Source organism: Somniosus microcephalus, chromosome 4 (assembly GCF_052327205.1).
Source record: "Somniosus microcephalus isolate GS21.2 chromosome 4, FLI_Smic_1.0, whole genome shotgun sequence".
Taxonomy (NCBI): Eukaryota; Metazoa; Chordata; class Chondrichthyes; order Squaliformes; family Somniosidae; genus Somniosus; species Somniosus microcephalus.
In genome coordinates, this window is record NC_140990.1 from 225917326 (window position 1) to 225941965 (window position 24640).

The 24640-nt window shown below is 41.5% G+C and overlaps 2 protein-coding genes across 5 annotated transcripts in view; one reads left to right on the forward strand and one right to left on the reverse strand.

Annotated features, from left to right (window-relative positions):
* pms1 (PMS1 homolog 1, mismatch repair system component) overlaps positions 1-5524 on the reverse strand; it is a 128883-nt gene extending 123359 nt beyond the window's left edge. For 2 of the 4 annotated variants that reach the window (XM_085985874.1, XM_085985871.1), the window contains exon 1: positions 5262-5364. The gene's annotated coding sequence lies outside the window, so the exon portion shown is untranslated. Of the gene's footprint in view, positions 1-5261 lie in introns of all 4 variants that reach the window. The other 2 variants (XM_085985873.1, XM_085985875.1) reach the window with 2 other exon arrangements.
* On the forward strand, positions 5444-23045 carry ormdl1 (ORMDL sphingolipid biosynthesis regulator 1). Its single transcript, XM_085985876.1, has 4 exons — positions 5444-5616; positions 11821-12002; positions 18479-18630; positions 20642-23045. The coding sequence occupies exons 2-4, from the start codon at positions 11829-11831 to the stop codon at positions 20775-20777; spliced, it is 462 nt and encodes a 153-aa protein (XP_085842002.1). The 5' UTR covers positions 5444-5616; positions 11821-11828; the 3' UTR covers positions 20778-23045.
* The last annotated feature ends 1595 nt before the right edge of the window (positions 23046-24640 follow it).

Consider the following 24640-nt stretch of genomic DNA (forward strand, 5'->3'; position numbering starts at 1 on the left):
GGTCCAAATTAAAAAGCAGAACCTCAAAAGGTAATAATCTCTGGATTGTTACCTGAGCCACGTGCCAATTAGCATAGGGATAAGCAGATTAGAAGGTTAAATGCGTGGCTGAAAGAGTGGTGTGGGAGGCAGGGGTTTCGCTTCATGGGCCACTGGCACTAGTACTGGGGGAAGAAGTAGCTGTTCCATTGGGGGCTGGAACCAGTGTCCTGGCAAATCGAATAACTAGGGCAGTAGACAGGGCTTTAAACTAATGAAGTGGGGGTGGGAAGATTCAGGAAAGAGCAAATATAAAAGCAGCAAGGGAAATGTCAAGGCTCTAGAGCAGAGCAGAGTTTTGGGTAAAAATAAGCAGAGTGGGTCAGGAAGGGACAGAGAGAGTAACAAAGGTAATAAGGTATCAGTGATTAAGGTGACATCAGGGAAAGATAGAAAAAGGTCAAAGCTAAAGGCACTATATCTGAATGCGCGAAGCATTCGCAACAAAATAGATACAATTAACAGCACAGATAAAAATGAATAGATTTGATTTAATAGCCGTTACGGAGAAGTGGTTGCAAAGTGACCAAGGTTGGGAACTAAATATTCCAGGATACTTAACTTTTAGGATAGGCAAAATGGAAAAGGAGGAGGGGGGAGCCCTGGTAATAAAGGATGGGATAAAGACAGTAGAGAGAAAGGATCTTGGCTCGGAAAATCAAGAAGTAGAATCAGTTTGGGTGGAGATAAGAAACAGCAAGGGGCAGAAAACATTGATGGGAGTTGTTTATAGGGCCCCAAACAATAGTTGTAATGTAGGGCAGAGTATAAATCAGGAAATTAGAGGTGCATGTAACAAGGGTAATTCAGTAATCATGGGGGACTTTAATCTACATATAGAATGGGCAAACCAAATTTGCAGTAATAGTGTGGGGAACGAGTTCATGGAATGTATACAAGATAGTTTTCTAGACCAGTATGTTGAGGAACCAACTAGGGAATGGGCTATTTTAGATCTAGTATTGTGCAATGAGAAAGGGTTAATTAATAACCTTGTAGTAAAGGGTTCTTTAAGGAAGAGTGACCATAATATGACAGAATTTTATATTGAGTTTGAAAGTGATTTAGTTAAGTCCAAAACTAGGGTCTTAAATCTAAACAAAGCAAACTACGTAGGTATGAGGGGCGAATTGGCCAATGTAGACTGGGAAACTACATTAAAAGGTATGATGGTAGACAAGCAATGGCTAGCATTTAAAGAATTAATACATAATTTACAACAAATATACATTCATTTAAGGCACAAAAATCCCACGGGAAAAGTGGTCCAACTGTGGCTAACAAGAGAAGTTAAAGATAGTATTAGATCAAAGGAAGAGGCTTATAATGTTGCCAAAAAGAGTAGCAAGCCTGATGATTGGGAGGATTTTAGAATTCAGCAAAGGAGGACCAGGGAATTGATGAGGAAAGAGAAAAAAAAGAATAGGAGAGTAAATTAGCATGAGACATAAAAACAGATTGTAAACGTTTCTATAGGTATGTAAATAGGAAGAGAATAGTGAAAGTAAACGTGGGCCCATTAGAGGCTGAGACAGGAGAAATTATAATGGGCATTAAGGAATTGGCAGAGTCATTAAACAAATACTTTGCATCTGTCTTCACGGTAGAAAACACAAAGAACATTCCGGAAATAATGGGGAACCAAGGTCTAAAGAGAATGAGGAATTTAAAGAAATCAGTATAAGTAGACATAGTACTGGACAAATTAATGGGACTAGGTGGCGACAAATTCCCTGGACCTGACGACCTGCATCCTAGGGTTTTGAAAGAAGTAGCTGCAGAGATAGTGGGTGCACTGGTATTAATCTTCCAGAATTCCCTAGATTCTAGAAGAGTCCCCAAGGATTGGAAGGTAGCAAACATAACCCCACTATTTAAGAAAGGAGGAAAAGAAAAAAATGGGGAACTATAGGCCAGTTAGCCTGACATCAGTAGTAGGCAAAATGCTAGAATCTATTATTAGGGAGGTGCTAACAGGGTACTTAAAAAATTGTAATATGGTTAGCTAGAGTCAACATGGTTTTATGAAGGGGAAATCGTATTTGACAAATTTATTAGAGTTTTTTGAAGATGTAACTAGTAGGATGGATAAGGGGGAACCAGTGGATGTAGTGTATTTGGATTTTCAAAAAGCATTCGATAAAGTGCCACACAAGAGGTTATTACACAAAATTAGGACTCATGGGATTGGGGGTGATATATTAGCATGGATGGATTGAAGATTGGTTAATGGACAGAAAACAGAGAGTAGGAATAAACAGGACTTTTTCAGGTTGGCAGGCTGTAACTAACGGGGTACCGCAAGGATCAGTGCTTGGGCCTCAGCTATTTACAATCTATATTAATGACTTAGATGAAAGGACTGAGTGTAACGTATCTAAGTTTGCTGATGATACAAAGTTAGGTGGAAAAGTAAGCTGTGAGGAGGACACAAAGATGCTGCAAAGAGATATAGACAGGTTGACTAAGTGGGCAAGAACATGGCAAATAGAATACAATGTGGGGAAGTGTGAAGTTATCCACTTTGGTAGGAAAAAAAAAGCAGAATATTTTTTGAATGGCGAGAGACTGGGAAATGTTTGCATTCAGAGGGACCTGGGTGTCCTTGTACATGAATCACAGAAAGTTAACATGCAGGTACAGCAAGCAATTAGGAAAGCAAACGGTATGTTAGCTTTTGTTACAAAGGGATTAGAGTATAAGAGTAAAGATGTCGAACTACAATTATACAGGGCATTGGTGAGGCCACACCTGGAGTACTGTGTACAGTTCTGGTCTCCTTACCTAAGGAAAGACATACCTGCCTTAGAGGGAGTGCAATGAAGGTTCACTAGACTGGTTCCTGGGATGAGGGGATTGCCCTATGAGGAGAGATTGAGTAGGCTAGGCCTATATTCCCTAGAGTTTAGAAGAATGAGAGGTGATCTCATTGAAACATATAAAATTCTTAAGGGGCTTGACGGGGTTAATGCTGAGAAAATGTTTTCCCTGGCTGGGGAATCTAGAACACGGGGTCAGAGTCTCAGAATAAGGGGTTGGCCATTTCGGACTGAGATGAGGAGAAATTTCTTCACTCAAAGGGTTGTGACTCTTTGGAATTCTCTACCCCAGAGAGCTGTGGATGCGCAGTCGTTGAGTATATTCAAGACAGAGGTTGATAAATTTTTGGGAACTAACAAGATTAAGGGATATGGGGATAGTGTGGGAAGGAGGAGTTGAGGTAGATCAGCCATGATCTTGTTGAATGGAGCAGTCTCGAAGGGCCAAATGGCCTACTCCAGCTCCTATTTCTTATGAGTGCCTCATGCAATACGTACCAATGCAGACAGCTTAATTGCAGGAAGCTGCTTCTGATTATTTTGATTTGCAGTATCATTGAATTCTTATGTTGTACTGCAGGTGGTCAGGACAGCTATTTCTGTCAGTATAACTCCTTTGTTACTTCAATAACTTAAAGCAACCATAGACGTTAACAGGAATCATCATGCTAAAGTCAAAGATATAAGCACAAAGCAAGTTACCTAAAAACTTACCCATCTATCCTAATATACAATGCTGAAACATGGACATAATTTGTAAATCTAGAGATTTTCCAGAACTAATGCCCAAGGCACATTACAACTGGGACATGAATTGTCTAAAATAACAAGCTTTGTGGTGAACTAATTCTTCATAAATTGCCAAGACATCAGGTGTGCTGGCTTCGGCATGTTTGCAGAATTGAAGGAAAAATGATTGACAAACAATCACTTTATTAAGATGGAGATTTTTTTTTTTTAAATACTTAAGAGTCACCCAGGAGACAATGGACAGATTTGCAACAGAAATAAGCATCAGACAGCAAATTAAGTGCTGGCAGTTTTGGCAAGAATAAAAGTCCCAGAGGCAGCTGCTGTGCACAACCACGTCAGACAGTTGGTCAATTTCTCACATGTGGGGCCCAGCAGCACATATTCTGATTAATATCCTTGAAAAGAAAATTTTAAAAATCAATCGCATTTATAAGGTGTATTTTAGTTCAGAATAACAAATTCTGTAGAACAGATGATTAGCAGCCGTTATGTATAGCAAAGGCGGTATAGGGAATTGAACAGGTACATTTGCCAAACAGGTACCACTCATCTAAGATACAAAGAAATACTGGAAATTTGTAATGCTGGAATTACACAGCAGCTCTGAAAACATTGAAAAAGAGACAAAGCTAATGTTTTTATGTTCCCATGTAAAGAAGCAAATTAACTACTGGTGCATGTGCTGCATTTCCTTGGAAAATTCCTGGTAATGAGAATGCTGGAAAAATGAACAATGTTACAGACAGTTCCTCTGGAAAACAAAGACGGCAAGGAGAGGTAACACTATATTGGAATCATGCTGTAGACGATCTGGTGTAAAAGGAGTGAGAAGAGACAATAATGCAGCCAGGGGCCTTCTCCGCCAGAGGGGAAGTCAAGCAGGGCAAAAGGGTATTTAGAAACTCTAGTGCAGAAAGTAGAGTTATCAGAGCACATACAACCAAGATGGAGAAACAGAGAAAGGGATAGAGTTTTTGAAAAATGGCTGGGAAGAAATATTATGCAAGTAGTTGTGGAAGGCCACTTCCAGATAAGGAACTGTTAAAGATCTTGGGGGAAATGAACAGCCTAGAGGGAATGCATTTGTGCAGCGAATTCGAATGCTATATTCATAATGTGAGCAAAAATAACATTGCCTGTATTAAAACGTTCTCTAAGAGCAGCAGAAAAAAGGGAAGTCTGCGGCTTGAATACATTAATAAATTGTGAAAGCAGTTCAACTCTTCCAGCACTGAAACAGCTTTCCAGCACCAAAATAAATTACAATCATTAGTTCATTTTCAGACAGTTGTAAATTAAAGGGTGTTCCTGGTTTGTAAACGTTTCTGCTGAAACTGTATTCATCGCGACAAACTTGCACTTTTATTCACTTGACATCACCCTAAAATAAAGACACGCCTATAAAAGATGTCCTCAGCGTTTTAGGGCTAATGGCAGACCCATAAATGAATTTTGATGTACAGCATTTCCCAGAGTTGTACAGCCAGTTAAATACTCCACAGCATCATCTGGGTCAAATAGCTTGAATTTATATAGAAGAGAAATGAAGAAAAGCCTCGCCAATGGGTCTCTTGCTGCAGCTAACATATTGCAGCTCTTATTACACAAATCAACTGCTTCACATCAATACTTAGCAACTTTTCACTTTACGTCTAATGGGAGAAATCCGTCCCTCCAGCTGTCAAGCCCCTCCACCGCCCCTCTACTTGTTGGCGCCAGCTCTCTGGGAGGCTGGGCTGTACTTGCCCGGGTGCTGCACGCTGACTCCCAGTCCCCGTAGGTTGCAACTCAGGCGGCGAGCGGGTGGAACGTCCGCCCGCCAGCTCGCGGAAATCCCGCCCACGTGCCACCGCCGGGCGATTGGGTAAGCGCGCCCGCCGCGCCTGTCACTCAAACAGCATCACAATGCTTCCGTTGAGGGGCTAGCGCTTTATTCCAGGAGCCGGCGGGTGTGGAACAGGGGGTTGCAGCGTGACTGATTCACGTCCTCTTTCCTCCAAACTCGGTAAGGATATCATTGGGGGGTGGGCTAACGGTGCTTTTTTTTAAGCGTTTGTTGCAATACGCTGACTGAAAACTGCCTTAAAAAAAAATGGTTATATCCTAGTACAGTGAGCTGCAGCCCTCTGCGTTTTCCTTTGTGGCCTAACGCTGCAAAGCACCCTCCCCCTACCCTTCAACACAAGCTGTTTTAGTAAGATTAATACAATATATTGCACGTTACTTAACGTTTTTAAAGGCTTTAAGCATGCTTTGTTGCGTTAGGTCGATATTTGGCTAACAGGTTTGAGAAATCTGGTAATGTCAGTTCACTGCATTGCAAATATTATCAATTCTGCATTACAATAGACCATGGTGAAATGCATTTGTTGTACTTTCGATACTATTATAAGGAGAAGGAATGCAACCGAATCAGCAAGTCGACAGGTTAACATTACACATTGACTAAAGGTCAGAATTAAGGGAGTTTCCTCTGCGTTTATAAACAGAAAATAAAAGTGCAGACATAATCAGTACAGCTGGCCTTTTGTTCTTCATTTTGCAAACGTATGGCTGCCAGGAGTCCTTTTTTAATGAGATTTTAAACTAAATTAATTGGTACCTTTTTGCTTCAGTATTTTGAATTTACGTGGAATAGTAAATGGGGTCTGAATTTTAAATATAAAGGACATTTAACAATGAATGCAGGGTGTGCAGATTTTGTTTTAAAGTAGCACACTGGTGTCTGGATTGAGTGGTATGTATATAAATACACACAACATTCAACACCAAATTTGAGAGTTGGAAGCATTATTAATAACTGGAATAATAGTAGCTATAACTGAATTGTATAAATTTGGATAGGACTTAATATTCCTGGTTATAATCTTTTTAAGAGAGATGGGGAGTGAAAAAGGGGATACGGTGGCAGTGTTAGTAAAGTGCTACAACATAAAAATGTTGCTGTGGGTTTTGTTAAAATAGAATTCATATGGATAAGACTTGAAAATAGGAAGGGAAATGGTATAATTCTTGATCTGCATTACATGCTACCAAGCATTGAAGATGAGAGAGGGGGAGATTTGCATAGAAAGAAAGAACTTGCATTCACATAGAACACATAGAACCTTTCACAACTTCAGGACATCCCAAAGTGCTTTACAGACAATGAAGTACTTTGAGTGTAGGCACAGTTGTAATGTAGGAATGACGTATGAGGAGAGATTGGGTCGATTGGGCTTGTACTCGTTAGAGTTTAGAAGAATGAGAGGGGATCTCATTGAAACTTATAAAATTCTGAGAGGACTGGACAGACTAGATGCAGGAAGGATGTTCCCGATGGTCGGAGAGTCCAGAACCAGGGGACACAGTCTAAGGATAAGGGGTAGGCCATTTAGGACAGAGATGAGGAGGAAGTTCTTCACCCAGAGAGTGGTGAACCTGTGGAATTCTCTACCACAGAAGGCAGTAGAGGCCAATACATTAAATATATTCAAGAAGGAGTTGGATATATTTCTTAAGGCTAAAGGGATCAAGGGGTATGGGGAGAAAGCAGGGACAGGGTACTGAATTTGGATGATCAGCCATGATCGCATTGAATGGCGAAGCAGGCTCAAGGGGCCGAATGGCCTACTCCTCCTATCTTCTATGTTTCTATGTAGGAAACACAGCAGCCAATTTTGCAAAGCAGTGAGATAATGACCAGATAATCTGCTTTTAGTGATGTAGGTTGAGGGATAAGTATTGGCCAGGACACTGGGGAGAACTCCTTTTGAATAGTGCTATTGAATCGCCCCTGAGAGGGTAGACAGGACCTCGGTTTAATGACTCATCTGAAAGACAGCATCTCCGACAGTGGAGCACGTCCTCCGTACTGCACTGTGGTGTCAGCCTGGATTATATGCTCAAGTCACTGGTGTGGGACTTGAACCCACAACCTTCTGACTCAGAAGTGAGTGTTCTACCGCTGAGCCAAGGATGACAACTAGAATAAAATTCACTAAGCTTTGTCTGAATAACAGAGTAATAATGTCAGGTGATTTTTAACTATCTCAAGATAGAATGGAATAAAGATGATACATGTGAACAATAAAGGAATAGAAGGATATGTTGATCAGATGAAATGAAATATGGTAGGAGGAGGCTTGTGGAGTGTAAACTCCAGCATAGACCTGTTGAGCTGAATGAGGACAGTTTCTTGTATTATGTCACTAGCCCAACTAAGAGAGGAACATTGCTTGATTCTGGGAAATGAAGTGGAGCAAATAGCTGATAAGAGCAATTGGGTTCAATGTAAAATTGAAAAAGGATAAAGAGTCAGATGCAAGGTGCTGGTCTGGGAAAGGGCAAAGTTCAGGTCCAGTTTAATTGGGTATTAAAGTTAGCAAATGGGTTGACTAAAGGTGGGAAATCTTCAAATATGAGGGGGACAGAGTACAAAATAAGGCAAAAGGGGGGGTGAATCAAAAGATAGAGTTCTATAGATTAAAACTAAACAGGAATTTGATAAAGTTAGGGCTAATACTAAAGATTGTGAGGGATATAGACAGGCTAAGTGAGTGGGCAAACATTTGGCAGATGGAGTATAATGTGGGAAAGTGCGAGGTTATCTACTTTGGCAGGAAAAATATAAAAGCAAATTATTATTTAAATGGAGAGAGATTACAAAATGCTGCAATTCAGAGGGACCTGGGGGTCCTTGTGCATGAAACACAAAGATAGCATGCAGGTACAGCAAGTAATCAAAAAGGCAAATGGAATGTTGGCCTTTATTGCAAGGGGTATGGAGTATAAAAGCAGGGAAGTCCTGCTACAACTATACAGGGTATTGGTGAGACCACACCTTGAGTACTGTGTACAGTTTTGGTCTCCTTATTTAAGGAAGGATATACTTGCATTGGAGGCAGTTCAGAGACGATTCACACAGTTGATTCCAGAGATGAGGGGGTTGACTTATGAAGAAAGGTTGAGCAGGTTGGACCTATACTCATTGGAATTTAGGAGAATGAGAGGTGATCTTATTGAAACATATAAGATACTGAGGTGTCTTGACAAGGTAGATGGAGAGAGGATGTTTCCCCTCGTGGGGAAATCTAGAACTCGGGGGCATAGTTTCAGAATAAAGGGTCACCATTTTAGAACTGAGATGAGGAGGAATTTCTTCTCTGAGGGTCGTAAATCTGTGGAATTCTCTGCCCCAGAGAGCCGTGGAGGCTGGGTCATTAAATACATTTAAGGTGGAGATGGACAGATTTTTGCAAGATAAGGGAGTGAAGGGTTATGGGGAGCGGGCGGGGAAGTGGCTTTGAGCCCAAGATCAGCCATGATCTTATTGAATGGCGGAGCAGGCTTGAGGGGCCAAGTGGCCTATTCCTGCTCCTATTTCTTTGTTATATAGAAAGTGTAGTGGGGAGGTAAAATAATTAGAAGGGCTAATAAAAGGCTGGCAGATAATACAAATAATAAGGGCATAAAAGTAAAACATTTAAAAAGATTAAGGCTGCTCGGATATGAAGGAGGGAGCCTAATTACGGGCCTTATTACAGATATGGAGAGGATATTAAATATTTTGCATTTTTTTTTGAATGATGGTAGAATTGAAAATGTAGGTGTACTGGAGAAGGATATAAAACAATTGCTAGAGATCACTGTAGAAAAGGAATTGGTTAAAAGAAAGTAGAACTTCAGATGGATAAGTTTCCGGGCCCTGCTGGCATTCAGTCTAGGCTGTTGAAAAGACACAGAGGAAGCAGTAGAGGCTCTGGCCACAATGCTCTTTAAATTGTGTCGTGGCACTAGAGAGTAACCAATGTAACCCTTTTGTTCAAGAAGTGAGAGGAAGATGAAACTGGTAACTAAAGACCAGATATCTGTTGTGGGCAAATTCCTTCTCTAATTTAGAATTGATACATTAATGCTCACTTGATCTATAGATTTAACACAAGTTGATTGAGGACCGTTAGCATGAATTTGTTAAAGGCAAGTGCTGTTTGAGAAATGTAATACTTTTTTTGAATTGGACAGACCAGGGTAATACAGTAGATAGATATATAATGGATTTTCAGAAGGTTTTTGATAAGAGGCGTGTTAGAAAAATTAGATGTATAGTATAAGAGGAAATGTAACAGCAAGAATAGAAAGGTGCTTGACAATCCAGAAGCAGAGAGTTAGGGGAAATGGGTGTTGCTTGGATTGGAGAGGGTTGGAAGTGGTGCGCCTCAGGGGTCAGTGCTCGTCCACTTACATTCTTGGTATGTATAGATGATTTGAACTTGGGGACAGGGAGTACAACCTTGAAACTTGCTGACGACATGAAAATTAGGGGGTTTGGCAAACAACGATGTAAAAGGCCTCAAAGATGTACACAAGTTAATGGAATGGGCAGACATATGGTTGATGCAATTTAATTTGGTTAAGTGTGAGGTAATGCATTTTGGGAGGAAAAAATAAACAATGGGAATATACACTCAATGCAAAGAGGCTGAAGAATGTGGATGAACATTGAGATGTACATAATTCCCTGAGAGTGCGAGTGATGGTAGATGAGAGATTAGGAGACATTTCTTTATGCAGAAAGTTGTTGACGAATGGAATTCTTTGGCATTGGGTTAAGAGAACATTGCATCTTTTAATGGAAAACTGAATAAATATTGGAAGCAAAGTGAGATAAAGGGCTATGGGGAGAGAGCGGGACAGTAGGATTAATTTTGGATTGCTTTCGCAAAGAGCCAGTAGAGAAATGATGGGCCAAATTTTTTTTTATTCATTCATGGGATGTGGGCGTCACTGGCAAGGCCAGCATTTATTGCCCATCCCTAATTGCCCTTGAGAAGGTGGTGGTGAGCCGCTGCCTTGAACTGCTGCAGTCTGTGTGGTGAAGGTACTCCCACAGTGCTCTTTTGTCCATGTTTGGACCAGGGCTGTAATGAAGTCTGGAGCCGAGTGGTCCTGACGGAACCCAAACTGAGCATCAGTGAGCAGTTTATTGGTGAGTAAGTGCTGCTTGATAGCACCTTCGACGACACCTTCCATCACTTTGTTGATGATTGAGAGTGGACTGATGGGATGATGATTGGCTGGATTGGATTTGTCTTGCTTTTTGTGGACAGGATATACCTGGGCAGTTTTCCACATTGTCGGGTAGATGCCAGAGTTGTAGCTGTACTGGAACGGCTTGGCTAGAGGTGCGGCTAGTTCTGGAGCGCAAGTCTTCAGCACGACAGCTGGGATGTTGTCAGGGCCCATAGCCTTTGCTGTATCCGGTGCACTCAGCCGTTTCTTGTTATCACGTGGAGTGAATCGAACTGGCTGAAGACTGGCTTCTGTGATGGTGGGGACCTCGGGAGGAGGCTGAGATGGATCATCCACTCGGCACTTCTGGCTAAAGATGGTTGCAAATGCTTCAGCCTTGTCTTTTGCATTCGCGTGCTGGGCTGTGCCATCATTGAGGATGGGGATGTTTATAGAGCAGCCTCCTCCCGTTTAATGGTCCACCACCGTTCATAACTGGATGTGGCAGGACTGCAGAGCTTTGAACTGATCCGTTGATTGTGGGATCGCTTAGCTCTGTCTATAGCATGCTGCTTCTGCTGTTTAGCATGCATGTAGTCCTGTGTTGCAGCTTCCCCAGGTTGGCACCTCATTTTTCGGTACGCCTGGTGCTGCTCCTGTCATACCCTTCTACACTTCTCATTGAACCAGGGTTGGTCCCCTGGTTTGATGGTAATGGTAGAGTGAGGGCTATGCCTCTTGCTGTGCTATTAAACCTCTGATTCTCTGCACTGCATCAGGTGGCAAATTTCAAAATTCACATTGATGGTGGTCACCCCATTAGGTAAATGATGGGCTTATATAAAATACATAGCTTATATAATATACATCAAGATTTCAATATGCATTACAGTGCTGCATATGAGATGGTTAGCTTATTATATTAAAACAAAATTTGCATATTGCTAAAGAGTTTCATGATTAATTTTATTTCTATGCCACACTCATTCTACATGCATTCATAAATGAGAGCAGACTGAAAAAGGGCTGTTTTTAATAAGTTAAGGGAAATCTTAGCAATTGAGTTAGGTACACCATGAAAAGCACCCATCTTTCTAACCATTGTGTAGCAGATGGCAAAGGTTTCAACAGCCAGTATACGTTCTTTGTCTGACTCAATGAAAATAAATACTTGACTCCAAGAAAGTAGGTGTGTAAACCCTTTTTTTTGTCTTTGCAGGTAAAAAGATGAATGTTGGTGTTGCACACAGTGAAGTGAATCCCAACACCAGAGTAATGAACAGCCGTGGAATATGGCTGACATATGCGCTTGGTGTTGGGATGCTTCATATAGTGCTTTTGAGCATCCCCTTCTTCACTGTTCCTGTTGTGTGGACTTTAACAAATGTAATCCACAACTTGGTGAGTAACTGACCTACCCATACTACTGCTGTTTGCTGTTTTAGATGTCCGATGGCACTTTCTGCAAAAAACATCTCGTAAAAATTATTGCATTCATCAAAGAACCAGATACTGACAGACCTGTGTATTGTGTGTTTCCAGCAATTTCGGTTAGTTTTTCTTTGTTTGATTAGAAAACTGTTTGGATTTTTAATTCATTTTGTTTTTCAAGATCACAACCAATTTCAAGCAATACTGTACATCAGGGATTGAAAACTAAAAATTGCATTGTAGGACGGCTTTTGATAACTTGCTGTGCACATAGATTGCATTGAACCTTGCCCTAAATGTCAGGTTACTTTCAAACTATCAAATGTAGGAGATAGTGAGAGGGGCTTGCAATTTTAATAAAAATATGTTTTGATAATCTGCAGCTAAGGTCACAAAAATGATGACTCGCTGTAATTTTATGTAGGATACATTTTACAGAATTGTTTGAACTTATTTACTTTTGCCATTAGTATTGTACTCTGGAAGCAGGGTGGGGAATATCTAGGCAGTTGCATTCAATGGGATCCAGATCTCCAGCCAAATGTGATTGTGTTATTGCGTTTGTCATAGAAACTATACCGTTTGAGATAAAGAACCTGCAGCCATTTTATTTATCCAGTTGCTTTGGATTAAGTTGAATTATTTACTTGGAATAATTCATTAACCCTGCCCATGGCCACATTAAAGTGAATTTATTATTTTGCAATAATACTTGCGGAAGGCTTTACATTCCAAGAAATGTTTGTTTTAAAATTGTTTTTAATACTTGTCTCCTTCACAGTTATTCCTACTTGCCTAGGATTACAAAGCAGGAATTACAGCTAGAGATATAGGTTGGCATTGGGTGCAAATGTTAGGACATTTTGATGGTAAAGAAAAGGAATGGTACTGATTTAAAAATTAACTTTGCTGGGCAAGAAACTGCATTTTAGCATGTGCTTGTTAAAGAAGGGGGGGGGGAGAGGCAGAATCTGCATTCATATACCACATTATCACATCTCCAAAGTGTTCCAAAGTGCTTCACATGTAGGTGAATTATATACACAGCATTAGGATGACTGACCATTTACCCTGCTTTTAGTTGAGGGAGAGATGTTCAGACCGTACGTGGCAGTTTTTACTTCTATTCGGTGAATTTTGTGCTCCTCAGGTGAGTGATAGTATTGAGTTCTATTCCAGGCATCAAATGTAAGCATTAAGCACATTCAAGCCAGGTGTGGCATGGTTAGATAGCAGAGTAAAAATATCTCTATTCTGTACCTGAGCCTCATCCTTTCCTGCACCAATGTGATAGTTTCATTCCCCGCACCAACGATCTTGTGGCTTCCAAGAGTGCGTGTTGATGCTGAATTAGATACTATTTTGCGATGAACCTATGTCTACTAAAACTGGATTATGACTGTTTGTTGTGTATTTTATATGTGTATTAGAATTGTCCCACATGGGATACCGTAGTGGTGATTTGCAATGCACTATGGGAAATGTAGTCCATTGAGTGAAGAAGCACATTGTAAATAAAATGGCCGTTAATAAAACTCTCCACCCCGGAGTCCTCCTTATAATTGTTATATAGGTATAAGGGTATAAACCCCTTGAGACACAACAAAACTGGCGACGAGGACGACGGACTTGCACATCACTTTGCACTGGAATCGGCGATGTTTAAAGTAAGAAGTTCCTGTCTTTTCTTAATGGCGCGCCCGCAGTTTAGTGCTGATGCAATCGCCTCATAAAGGTGGCGGTTCGTGTGTTACACAAATAAGAAGGGGGAGAGTAACGATACAGTGAAACGAAGTGGAGAAAAAGGACTGTAAAAATAAAAAAAATAATTAATAAATAAATGGCTATGCTAACCCGAGCGTTTGGACCATTTGATGAAACGGCGGAGCAATGGAGTGCTTATACAGAGCGTTTTGGATTTTTCGTGACTGCAAATGGCATTAAAGATGATGTGAAAGTGGCGACGTTCCTCAGTGTGATCGGAGCAAAAACATTTGGCTTGTTACGGAGTTTGATGCACCCGGATAAGCCCGGCGCTAAGACATATGATCAGATTGTGGAAGTTTTGGAAACACATTTCGCACCAAGCTGCTGCTGATTGCCGAGAGGTTCAGGTTTCACAAACGAAACCGAGGGGAGGGTGAGTCCATAGCCGAATATGTTGCAGTGCTAAAGAAGCTAACTGAGCATTGAGAGTTTGGTGAAACTCTAAATGACACTGTCCGTGATAGGTTTGTGTGTGGATTAAGATGTGAAGCAACACAGAAGCGCTTGCTCACGACTGACAAACTGACGCTTAAATCAGCAGTGGAGCTCGCTGTGTCTATGGAGTTAGCAGCTAAAGATGCACAGCTGTTGGGGGCTGCAACAAGAGTGCACAGGGTAGCAGCTACACCGGATAAGCATGCAAGGGGCGCCAGAGAGTGTTACAGATGTGGAAGGTCAGGTCATCAGCCATCTGACTGCTGGTGTAAAGACCTGACCTGTCGGAAATGTGAAAAGAAAGGACACATTGAACGTGTAAAGGGCAAAGCAAACAATCCTACACAGAGACACACAAACAAACAAGGAAACACATCCAACTGGTCTTTTTATAAAAAAAAAATTAAAAAAAATTTTAAAAATAAAAAACCAACACATGGTGAAACAAGAACAGGAAGACAGTGACACAGACTCTGTTGGGGAGCTGAATCTCCATGTGTTAACGGTGAATGGAGGCTCATCAGGCTATGGAGTCACTCCACTACCAGAGGGAATACCGGTCAAAATGGAGCTGGATACGGGGGCTGCTGTCTCCTTGATTTCAGAGAAGCTATTCAAAGAAAAACTGAACCACCTATCACTGACGCCAGCCAAGCTCATCTTAAAGACCTACACTGCGGAAACAGTCCCAATGCTGGGTAAGACGGAGGTCAAGGTGGAGCTTAATGGACAAACTGTGATGCTGCCAGTTTACGTGGTCAAGGGTGACTATCCATCCCTGATGGGCAGGCCATGGTTGGAGAAAATTCATCTGGATTGGAAAAAAGTGAATGCGGTGTCAGTCGAAGAGGCAGGGCTAGCGGCAGTGTTGACAAAGCATGCGGCTGTCTTTGACAGAGAATTGGGGAGTATGAAGGGGATTACGGTCAAACTCAAGGTGAAGCCTGACAGCCAGCCACGATTCCTGAAGGCCAGGAATGTTCCCTACGCCCTCAGACCAAAGGTGGAGGCCGACCTGGTCAAGATAGGTGTCCTGGTGCCGGTTTCGCACAGTGAGTGGGCCACGCCCGTGGTACCAGTGATGAAGAGGGACGGCGCGGTTCGCTTATGTGGAGATTTCAAAGTAAGTGAATCCTGTGCTCTCAGCTGAACAGTACCCCCTCCCCATCATTGAAGATCTTTTCGCGGGTCTAGCAGGTGCTCAGAAGTTTAGCAAAATTGATCTATGCCAAGCCTACTTGCAGATGCATGTAGAATAGGACTCACAGAAGTACCTCACCATCACCACCCACAAGGGCCTCTACAGGTACTGCCGCCTACCCTTTGGTATAACGTCAGCACCAGCATTGTTTCAGCGGGCTATGGACCAGATCTTAAGCGGCATTCCAGGGGTACAATGTTATCTCGACGATATCCTTGTCACAGGAAAGGACGACAACGAGCATCTGCAGAACCTGGCGAAGACCCTGGGAAAACTTGAAGAATATGGCTTACGCGTTCGCAAGGACAAATGCGAATTTTTCAAGCCATCAGTGGAGTACCTAGGCCATGTCATCGACGCGGACGGCCTACATACAGCACCGTCGAAAGTGAAAGCCATTGTCGACGCTCCTGCACCTACAAATGTCGGCCAGCTGCGGTCATTCTTGGGTCTCCTGAACTATTACGGAAAGTTTATTCCACAGCTGGCATCACTGTTGAAGCCATTACATGAGTTGCTGTGTCAGGGCAAGGCCTGGGCGTGGATGAAGGAGTGCGAAGCTGCATTCAAGAAAGCCAAAGCAGCTTTAACTGACCCCAGAGTGTTGACGCACTTTGACCCGTCGTTGCAGATTCAGCTGGCCTGTGACGCGTCGCCTTATGGCGTCGGCGCGGTCGTGTCCCACATTTTTCCCTCGGGCGAAGAGAAGCCAATTGCATTCGCGTCAAGGTCCCTGAGCAAGGCGGAGGTGAAATACCCGCAGATCGAAAAAGAGGCTTTGGGCATCATCTTTGGAATCAAAAAGTTCCATCACTACTTGTTCGGAAGGAAATTCACCTTGCTGATGGATCATCGTCCTCTGACATCGATCTTTGGTCCACACACAGGAATACCCTCCCTGGCAGCGTGCAGGATGCAGCGCTGATGTTAAGCGCTCACAATTACAACATTAAATACCGGAGGTCAGCAGCACATGGCAATGCAGACGGATTGTCGAGACTTCCGCTGCCTGTGCCCTCTGAAGGCTGTGAGCAGAAGATTTTCTACTTTGACATGGTGAGCAATGCCCCTGTCACGGCCCGGCAGGTCAAGAAAGAGACCAGAGTGGACCCTACGCTATCCAAGGTGCTAGATCAGGTGATGCGAGGAGACGGATCACGGGTGTCAGACGCACCACCTGAGCAGCTACCTTACCTGTCAAGAGGGAAGGAGTTGTCTGTCACGTCAGGATTCCTCCTTTGGGGCATGCGAGTGATCATACCACCAAAGCTGCAGAAACATGTCCTCAATGAGCTGCACTCAGGACATTGTGGTATTGTCCAGATGAAGGAGCTGGCACGAAGCTACTTCTAGTGGCCCGGTCTGGATCATGAAATTGAAGTTGAAGCGAAATCATGCCCATCATGCGAGACAACTAGGGATACGCCAAGAGCAGCGCCACTGCATCCATGGGAATGGCCAGCGACACTGTGGCAACGGATCCATCTGGACTTCGCGGGACCAGTGGAAGGAGCGATGTTCCTGGTCGCGGTGGACTCCCATTCCAAATGGCCGGAGGTTGCAGTAATGTCCACTACCACTACGGAGAAAACCATCGAGACTCAGATGTTCGGGCGATTTGGTCTGCCGGAGCAGATCGTAACCGACGATGGAACACAGTTCACATCCCAGGAGATGGAGGAGTTCCTCAAGAGCAATGGAATCCAGCACACGTTCTCCGCGCCTTATCATCCATCCATGAATGGATTGGCGGAGAGATTTGTCAGAATGTTGAAACGCACGTTGAAAGCTGCAAGAAGTGATGCTCCTCTAAAGCAGCGCCTGAATGTTTTCTTGCTGAAATACCGAAACACGCCTCATGCTACGATTGGAGCATCTCCTGCTTACCTACTCATGGGAAGGCAGCTACGGACACGCCTTGACCTGCTGAGGCCAACGTACACAGAAGCAGTGGTGCACGCCAATCAGCAGGATCAAGTCAGCAGACGAGCTCGGAGGTCCAAAGAACGACACTTTGTGGTGGGGGGCAAAGTCCTCGCGCGTAACTACTCCACCCCGGAGCGGTGGGTCCCGGCTACGGTCATTCAAAAGACGGGCCCCGTTTCATACCGAGTCCGCACTGGAGACGACCGAACATGGAGACGGCATGTGAACCAGTTACTGCCAAGACGGTCGCCACAGGTAACCCAAGAAACAGAGGATCAAGGACCTGCTGGGGGCTCCAGCAGGGACTGGTCGTCCGACCCTGAGATGGTGGCACTATCCACTCTTGTGCCATCGAGGGAGGAAGCCACGCCTGCAGGGTCACGGGAGAGCCAACCAGAGCCTGCTCCTGAGACTAGGCGCTACCCCCAAAGAGAAAGGCAGCCTCCAGAGCGCCTTAGTTACAGTTAGTGCTAACCTGTGTGCATGGGGCAGAATAATCCCCAGGGTTAGCGGAATGTAGAAGCAGTCTACCCTCTCTTCCAAAGTTATAGTCATTTTCGGTTTTGTGGACATTCTATTTTAAGGAAATATGTTGTGTATTTTGAATGTGTATTAGAATTGTCCCACATGGGATACTGTAGTGGTGATTTGCAATGCACTATGGGAAATGTAGTGCATTGAGTGAAGAAGCACATTGTAAATAAAATGGCCGTTAACTAAACTCTCCACCCCGGAGTCCTCCTTAATTGTTACATAGGTAAGGGTATAAAACCCCTTGAGACACAACACTGTTCAAGCATAGAAAGAGCTTTAAACTTGCGATCAAGAGTTTATCTGCCTTACCTTGTATATTTACTATCTTAACTTTGCTTTTAAAGATTCCTTTTTTTTCCAAATATAGTCTTTGCTCCAAAATGTGTCACAGCAAACATGCAACCACTGTGGGACTCATTAATTCTTTCTCAATTTCCCTAGTTTTAGAAATGTTCAATTTTCCTGGGAGAATTGTTAAACTGCAGTGAATCATAAATCCATTATTTTTGGTATTCATTTCTGGTTGGGGTAGGGTCGTTTTGTAATGTTACTTGTAATTTAACTGACATCCTTTTGTCTGCAGGGAATGTATGTGTTCTTGCACGCAGTCAAAGGGACACCCTTCGAAACACCTGATCAAGGGAAAGCTAGACTTCTGACACACTGGGAACAATTGGATTATGGAGTACAGTTTACATCTTCCAGAAAATTCCTTACTATCTCACCAATTATTTTGTAAGAACCCACTTCTTTTGTTAAGTACATGCAAATAAGTGTTCTCATAACTCATTTACTACCCTGTACTGTTGTAGTGACCTGTGATGGCTTTAAACCATTGCACAGCTACACTAAGGATACTGTCTGGCATCTGTCTTAAATTGAGCACTGCATTGGAGACACCACAAGCTGTCTTTAGTACAGAATGGGTTGAGAGTTTTTTTTTTAATGCCATACTAAAATAAGATAATATCATAACATAACTAAGTTTATTCTATTCTGAATGTAATAAAAATGGATTCCAACAGCACTCGTTTGAGCTAACCTTTTATACTTTCCTCTTCAGAGTTAAGTGTAGTTGCATCATACTGCAGGGAGAGAGCACAATTGTTTTAATTAGCTGTTGTAAAGCGAACCAATCAGAACTGTACTTGCTAAATTTGAAGTTTGACATCAAACACCAAAGCAAAAAATGCTAGGACAGCACTGATATCAGAGTCTTAGCGCAGGTTTCAATCAAAGCTGTGCCATTGGCTGCTTCATGTTTAGGTGCAGGGCAATATAAAATAACATTACAAGTCTATTCTCGACAGTACTTTTATGAACTAGTAATAAGTGTTTATAAAAATAATGTTAGGTGGCCTGCCACAGTGTGTGAGCAAGCCATCTCTCTCTCTCTCTCCCTGCTGACAATGTATTGTAGAAACACTCTGAAGAAAAGGGGGGGCAGTGAATATTTATTATCCATGTTTTAGCACACACCCCTACATGCATTTATATAGTGCCTGTAATGTACAAAAAAGAAATAAAATGGACGGCAAGTCAAGGAAGGCAGGATTAGGAGGGATGATCAAATAATTGGTTGAAAAGAGAGTTTGGGAAGGTTTCTAAAGGAGGTAGAGATTTCTTGGTGGGGGGAATTTCTTAAAGTAGGAATCGCGCAGCTGATGGCTCTGCACCAATCTGGTGAAGGAGGGGGTGATGAATAAAAGGCGAGAGTCAGAAGGTGTTTGGGTGGAATATAGGGCTGGGGGAGGTTGCAGAGATATGGTGGGGTGAGGCCATGGAAAGATTAAAGACTAGGATAAAGATTTTAAATATGTTCTTTGGGGACATGAGTCAATTTAGGTTGACAAGGGTGATGGGCCACCAGAACTCTGTGCAGGACAGGATATGAGCAGCAAAGTTTGGACAAATTGGAGTTTGTGGAGGATGTGTGGCCAGCAAAGAGAGTGTTGAAATGGTTGAGTCTGCACGTGATGAAGGCACGTTTGAGGGATTCAGCAGTGGAATGGCTGAGGTAGTGGCAGAGGCAGACTGTTTTGTAGAGATGGAAGTAAACTGTCTTTAATTCGAGAGGATGGTTGAATGGCTCTGAAATTTGGTTCCAGTTTAAACAGCTCGCCAAGGTTGCACCAGCCAGTACTGTTTGCAGTTTGGATTGTGGTCAGATTAGTAAGAACATTAAAAACTTTTGTTTCAATTTAATAAAATACAACATTTGTGATAGTATGAGATGCTGCACTGGAATATTATACAGCGCAGGCTTGCTTCTACAAGACTGAGTTCCCATTTTGGTTGAGATGGTGTTGAAGGAAGAGGCACTTTCTCAGAGGGGAAAATTGAATAGTGAAAGGAGCATTCCAGCATACTAAGTGGCCACCTCGGTGATGGGCAGAGATCTGGGAGCAGGTCACCTGTCCACCTTCATTCTGTAAATTTAAAGCTGGTGGATATATTTAAAAGTACAGAGGACATTTTTAATTCATAATTATGATAAATTTTTGTATAAAAAATCTGTATCCTGTTGCAGAAACAATGGTGATAAACAATGGAAATAAATTATGGGAAAAAGTGAATTTAACAAATGCTTGGAAATGTTTAATGTCTCAAGGAAATATAGAATTCCATGAATAAGAATTATATTGGCATTAATATCTAAAGAGCTTTGTTAAACTATGTGGTTTTGTAAAGAAATATTGTGCTGCTTTGCATTTGAGTTTGCTAAATATAATTTTATTTCTTGCAGGTATTTTCTGGCCAGCTTTTACACTAAGTATGACCCAACACACTTTATTGTCAATACAGCATCTCTTTTGACTGTGTTGATTCCTAAGCTGCCTCAACTACATGGAGTTCGGATCCTTGGAATCAATAAATATTAATTTGGAAGTCATCACCCATGTTCTAACGAGCTTGTTAAATTTACTGGGAAGACTTAAAACTGGTAATCTGCTGTACTGTTAACTGTTACTAGGGTGTACTGAGCAGTCTGTGTACGTCTTAATGCCATTTTCATTGTTTGTATCCATTTCAAAAAGATTTGTATGTTGGTTTTGTAAAAGGAGAAAAAGAATGAAATTTGGTAATTGGAGCAGGTATAAATACTTAATACTGTAAAAGCTTCCCACAAGAAACTGGGCGGGCCCAGCTCTGAAATTGGAAGGAGCTTTATTGTACTGAAGAAATTGATGTGCACGGTTTTACGAAGCTGGCACAAGTGTATTGGAGAGAGGAGTTGCACGGAAGTACGGCAACTTTGGACACTCAAGGAGTGAAAAGCTTATTGTTTGTTTACGAGGTACAGAAGAGTGAGGCACTGCCATCGTTACACGATGAGTGTCAGTTTTTGAGTTTTATAAGATTATTTTTGTCATCTCAAGTCTTGATTAAAAGCAGACCGTTACTTTTGTTTTATTTCATTATTAAAGATTAAGCAAATTATGGTACAGGACAAGATTTTTGTGGAGAATCAAACTAAATGCTAAATATATTGAGCTAATGTAACCCATTTGTATGTTATGGGTTATACTAGTAAGGTTTGTTTAATCGTTTCATTTTTATCAAACAATTATATTGTAGGGCTAATTGGTGAAACACTTAATTGCTTGGGAATATACAATAGGATACACACTTCTGTTCTATAATGGCTGTCACCTGACTAAGTGCAGTCAGTTGAATAATAGTGATTACATTGGACAGTGTGCTTCCATTGGACAGTGTGCTTCCTATGTATGTTTCATGTTGGAGGGAATTATTATGAAATAGTATTTCAGAAAAACTTGTGGTTTGAGGTGTGATGATTGTGTTGGCCAATAGCATTTTAGTGTTTGGTTGATACCAAAGGTTTCTCAGCTCTTCTGTACCACTGATCTATTTGATTTAGTGTCAGTGGTGAGGTAAATATGTCAGTGTTCTTACATTTACAGCACTCATGGTAATTTCTCAATCTCTTGCATGCTTTTGGGAAAATGTGTTGAGTAGGTGCTAACTACCTTCATGTCGAAAGGAGATTGGACCTGTCACCCCAGCTGCTCTTGCACAAATCTTAGCAGCTGGCTTAATAGTGACACTGGTACAGTATTGAGAGTAGGTTGTCTGTTCACCTTCTCAGCCATGAATTTTTGTTTTTTGCAGCTCCATAACTCTTGGAGCTGCTGTGAGGAATTGTATAAGTAACCCACATTCTTGACGTATCAACTTGTGCTTGCTGACACATCAAAATCTCCCAGTCTGTCTTTGCAGGTTATCAGCAGCACAAATGTTAATTGAGGTTGGTTCAAAATTCTGTATTAGGGTAAGTGCTTACCAAAAAAAATTGCAAGCATTACCCAAGACCACACATCTGGTCTGTTTATTTGAACCTTTGATTTCTGAAATGAGTGTGAGTAGAGCTATTGGTAAAAATACAAATCAATATTTTAAAAAAAAAAGCTTGAGACAATTGAGCTTCCTGCTAGTAGGTATTTCCAAAAATGCAAAACATCTGTATGTTCCTTCTATGCAATTAAAACAACTTTTGGGGGGGGGGGGGGGGAGTTAATTCTTTATAAACAATAAAACAGTTTTGACCTTACAGTATTGTGGCCCATATTCTTTTTAAACTGCTGATTGACTGACTTAAGAATGAATCCTGTATTTTGAATGGTTGACTGACTGCCTCCATTTTAAAATTGAAGAAGCAACAAGAACTGGAACAGTGTTAAATGCTAAAATAATGTAGAGATATAAATGTATATTTTGCTGTAATCCATTCTGTTTCATTCCATAAATGTATTTTTGTATTTGGTGTTGCTTTTTTTTCCTTGCTAATTTTTTCAGGATGCTATTTAAATTCCAACCTTCTGTCATTCCTAACTGTCCTTTGATTTTTTGTTCACGTGCAGAAAAGTGATGTTCATATTAAATTCAGATGGTGGTCGAGGGCAGTTGGCTATAGAGTGATGTAATTTTGTGAGAACTTTGAAAATAGGAGAAAAAGAAAGGCGATTAGCTTATTTTTACAAAAATTCACAGGTGCTTGCCCTTGTACATATGGTGTTAGTTTATCTGCTAAACTCTTGAATATAAAACCATGTTTTCCAATTAAGTTTTTTTTATTGCAGCATATTTTGTCTCCCTATGTGTATACCCTAGCTGAGTAACTTTTTTAATATGCTACAATTACACTAACCATTTCCAGATGTAAAATAAATATGGGCCAGTTTCTATTTTCATGGGGAAACTATTTTTGGGTTTTTTTTCAAAATTGGAAATGTTGTAATCTGTTGGTGTAGGTCAGACACTTTAATAAAAAATAAAAAAAAACTAAGCAAAGGCTTTTAATGCAATTGGATCCTGGTCTGTGCACAGTAATACATAAATGTAATAATAAATTTCAGAAAAGAAAAATCATGTTTTTCCAGTTTCTAACCTGCACTCAAATATTAGCTAGCTTTCCCACTGCACACTGAAAATCTAAATTTTGTTTGTCCTTAAAATTTGCAATACTTGTATTTCCAAAATTAAATAGATTTAGCAATGGTTCAGTTCACATGTAGATACTGCATTAATACCATGTCTGCTAATGGCACAAATCGGAGACTGAATCAATGACCGAGGATAAATAGAGACTAGATCCTAAATAATGCACGGTGGCATAATTTACATTTTGTTCTGATCAAAATAGTTGTAATTAATTCCAGGAATTGGGGATTAGCTGGTGACCGTTCGCACTACAACAAGTGATCAGAACTATGGAAGGACACCTTGCTGTAAGGAGAGAAAGTGTGTGGAATGGAGAGAGAACTTAAGTGAGAAACAGGAAGACTTTTTAAGTATTAAAGATCAACTCATTTTAAAAAGAAAAACAAATGATCAAATAGCCCTTCTGTATCTGGTCTGTAAATGGTGCACCTTGCATTGTTCTGGGGGGGGAGTATTCAGAGAAACCAAATACTGTGGTATACAGAAGACTTAATTTGGACATAATGACCTCTTGAAACATCTGTTAGCTGGAACCCAACCTGCACCTCTAAGATCAGTTGAAATCCGAACACTCATTCGGTTGCACTTGTGAATGAATAAACCAAGCAACACAATTTCACGGCTGCCCACTGCATTTCTATTCACTCCAGAAGGCAGAAAATACCATTACAATTTCTGAATTCAATGGCATCTGCTTCTTGTGTGCCTATTCTGATAGCTATCTATTCTCAAGTTTACAATCCTTGCTGTTTGTTTAACTCTCTCCATTTGTATCATTGGCAAATTTTGTGTTCCCTATGCCCAAGTCCAAATCACCCATATATGATCAAAAGTGGACCCAGAAATGACCCCTGGATACACCACTTTCAATGTTTATCCAATATTAGAAACCAGAATAGGCCATGTGCATCAAGCCTGTTATGCCATTTAATTGGATCATGGCTGATCTGTACCTCCACTCCATTTGATCCATAAACCTTTGAAACCTTTGCTATTGATCTGTTTTGAAAATTTCAATTGGCCTAGCATCGTGCAGACACCATAACTTGGATTGGATAACCTAAAATAGGCATGGGATCGCAGTGCACAATTAGCTTGCGCCCATTCATTGCACTGCAGGCATATTAAGTTCATGCTACCTGCTGTTTTAAATGATTGCCTTGTGCAGCCAGCACCATCCATGCTGTTCATTGGCTGCACACATCAACGGAGCCTGATAACGCGAGTGGCTAGCACTACTTAAAGGCAGCCTGTACCTTGGCACAGGGCTTTGCACAGAGCT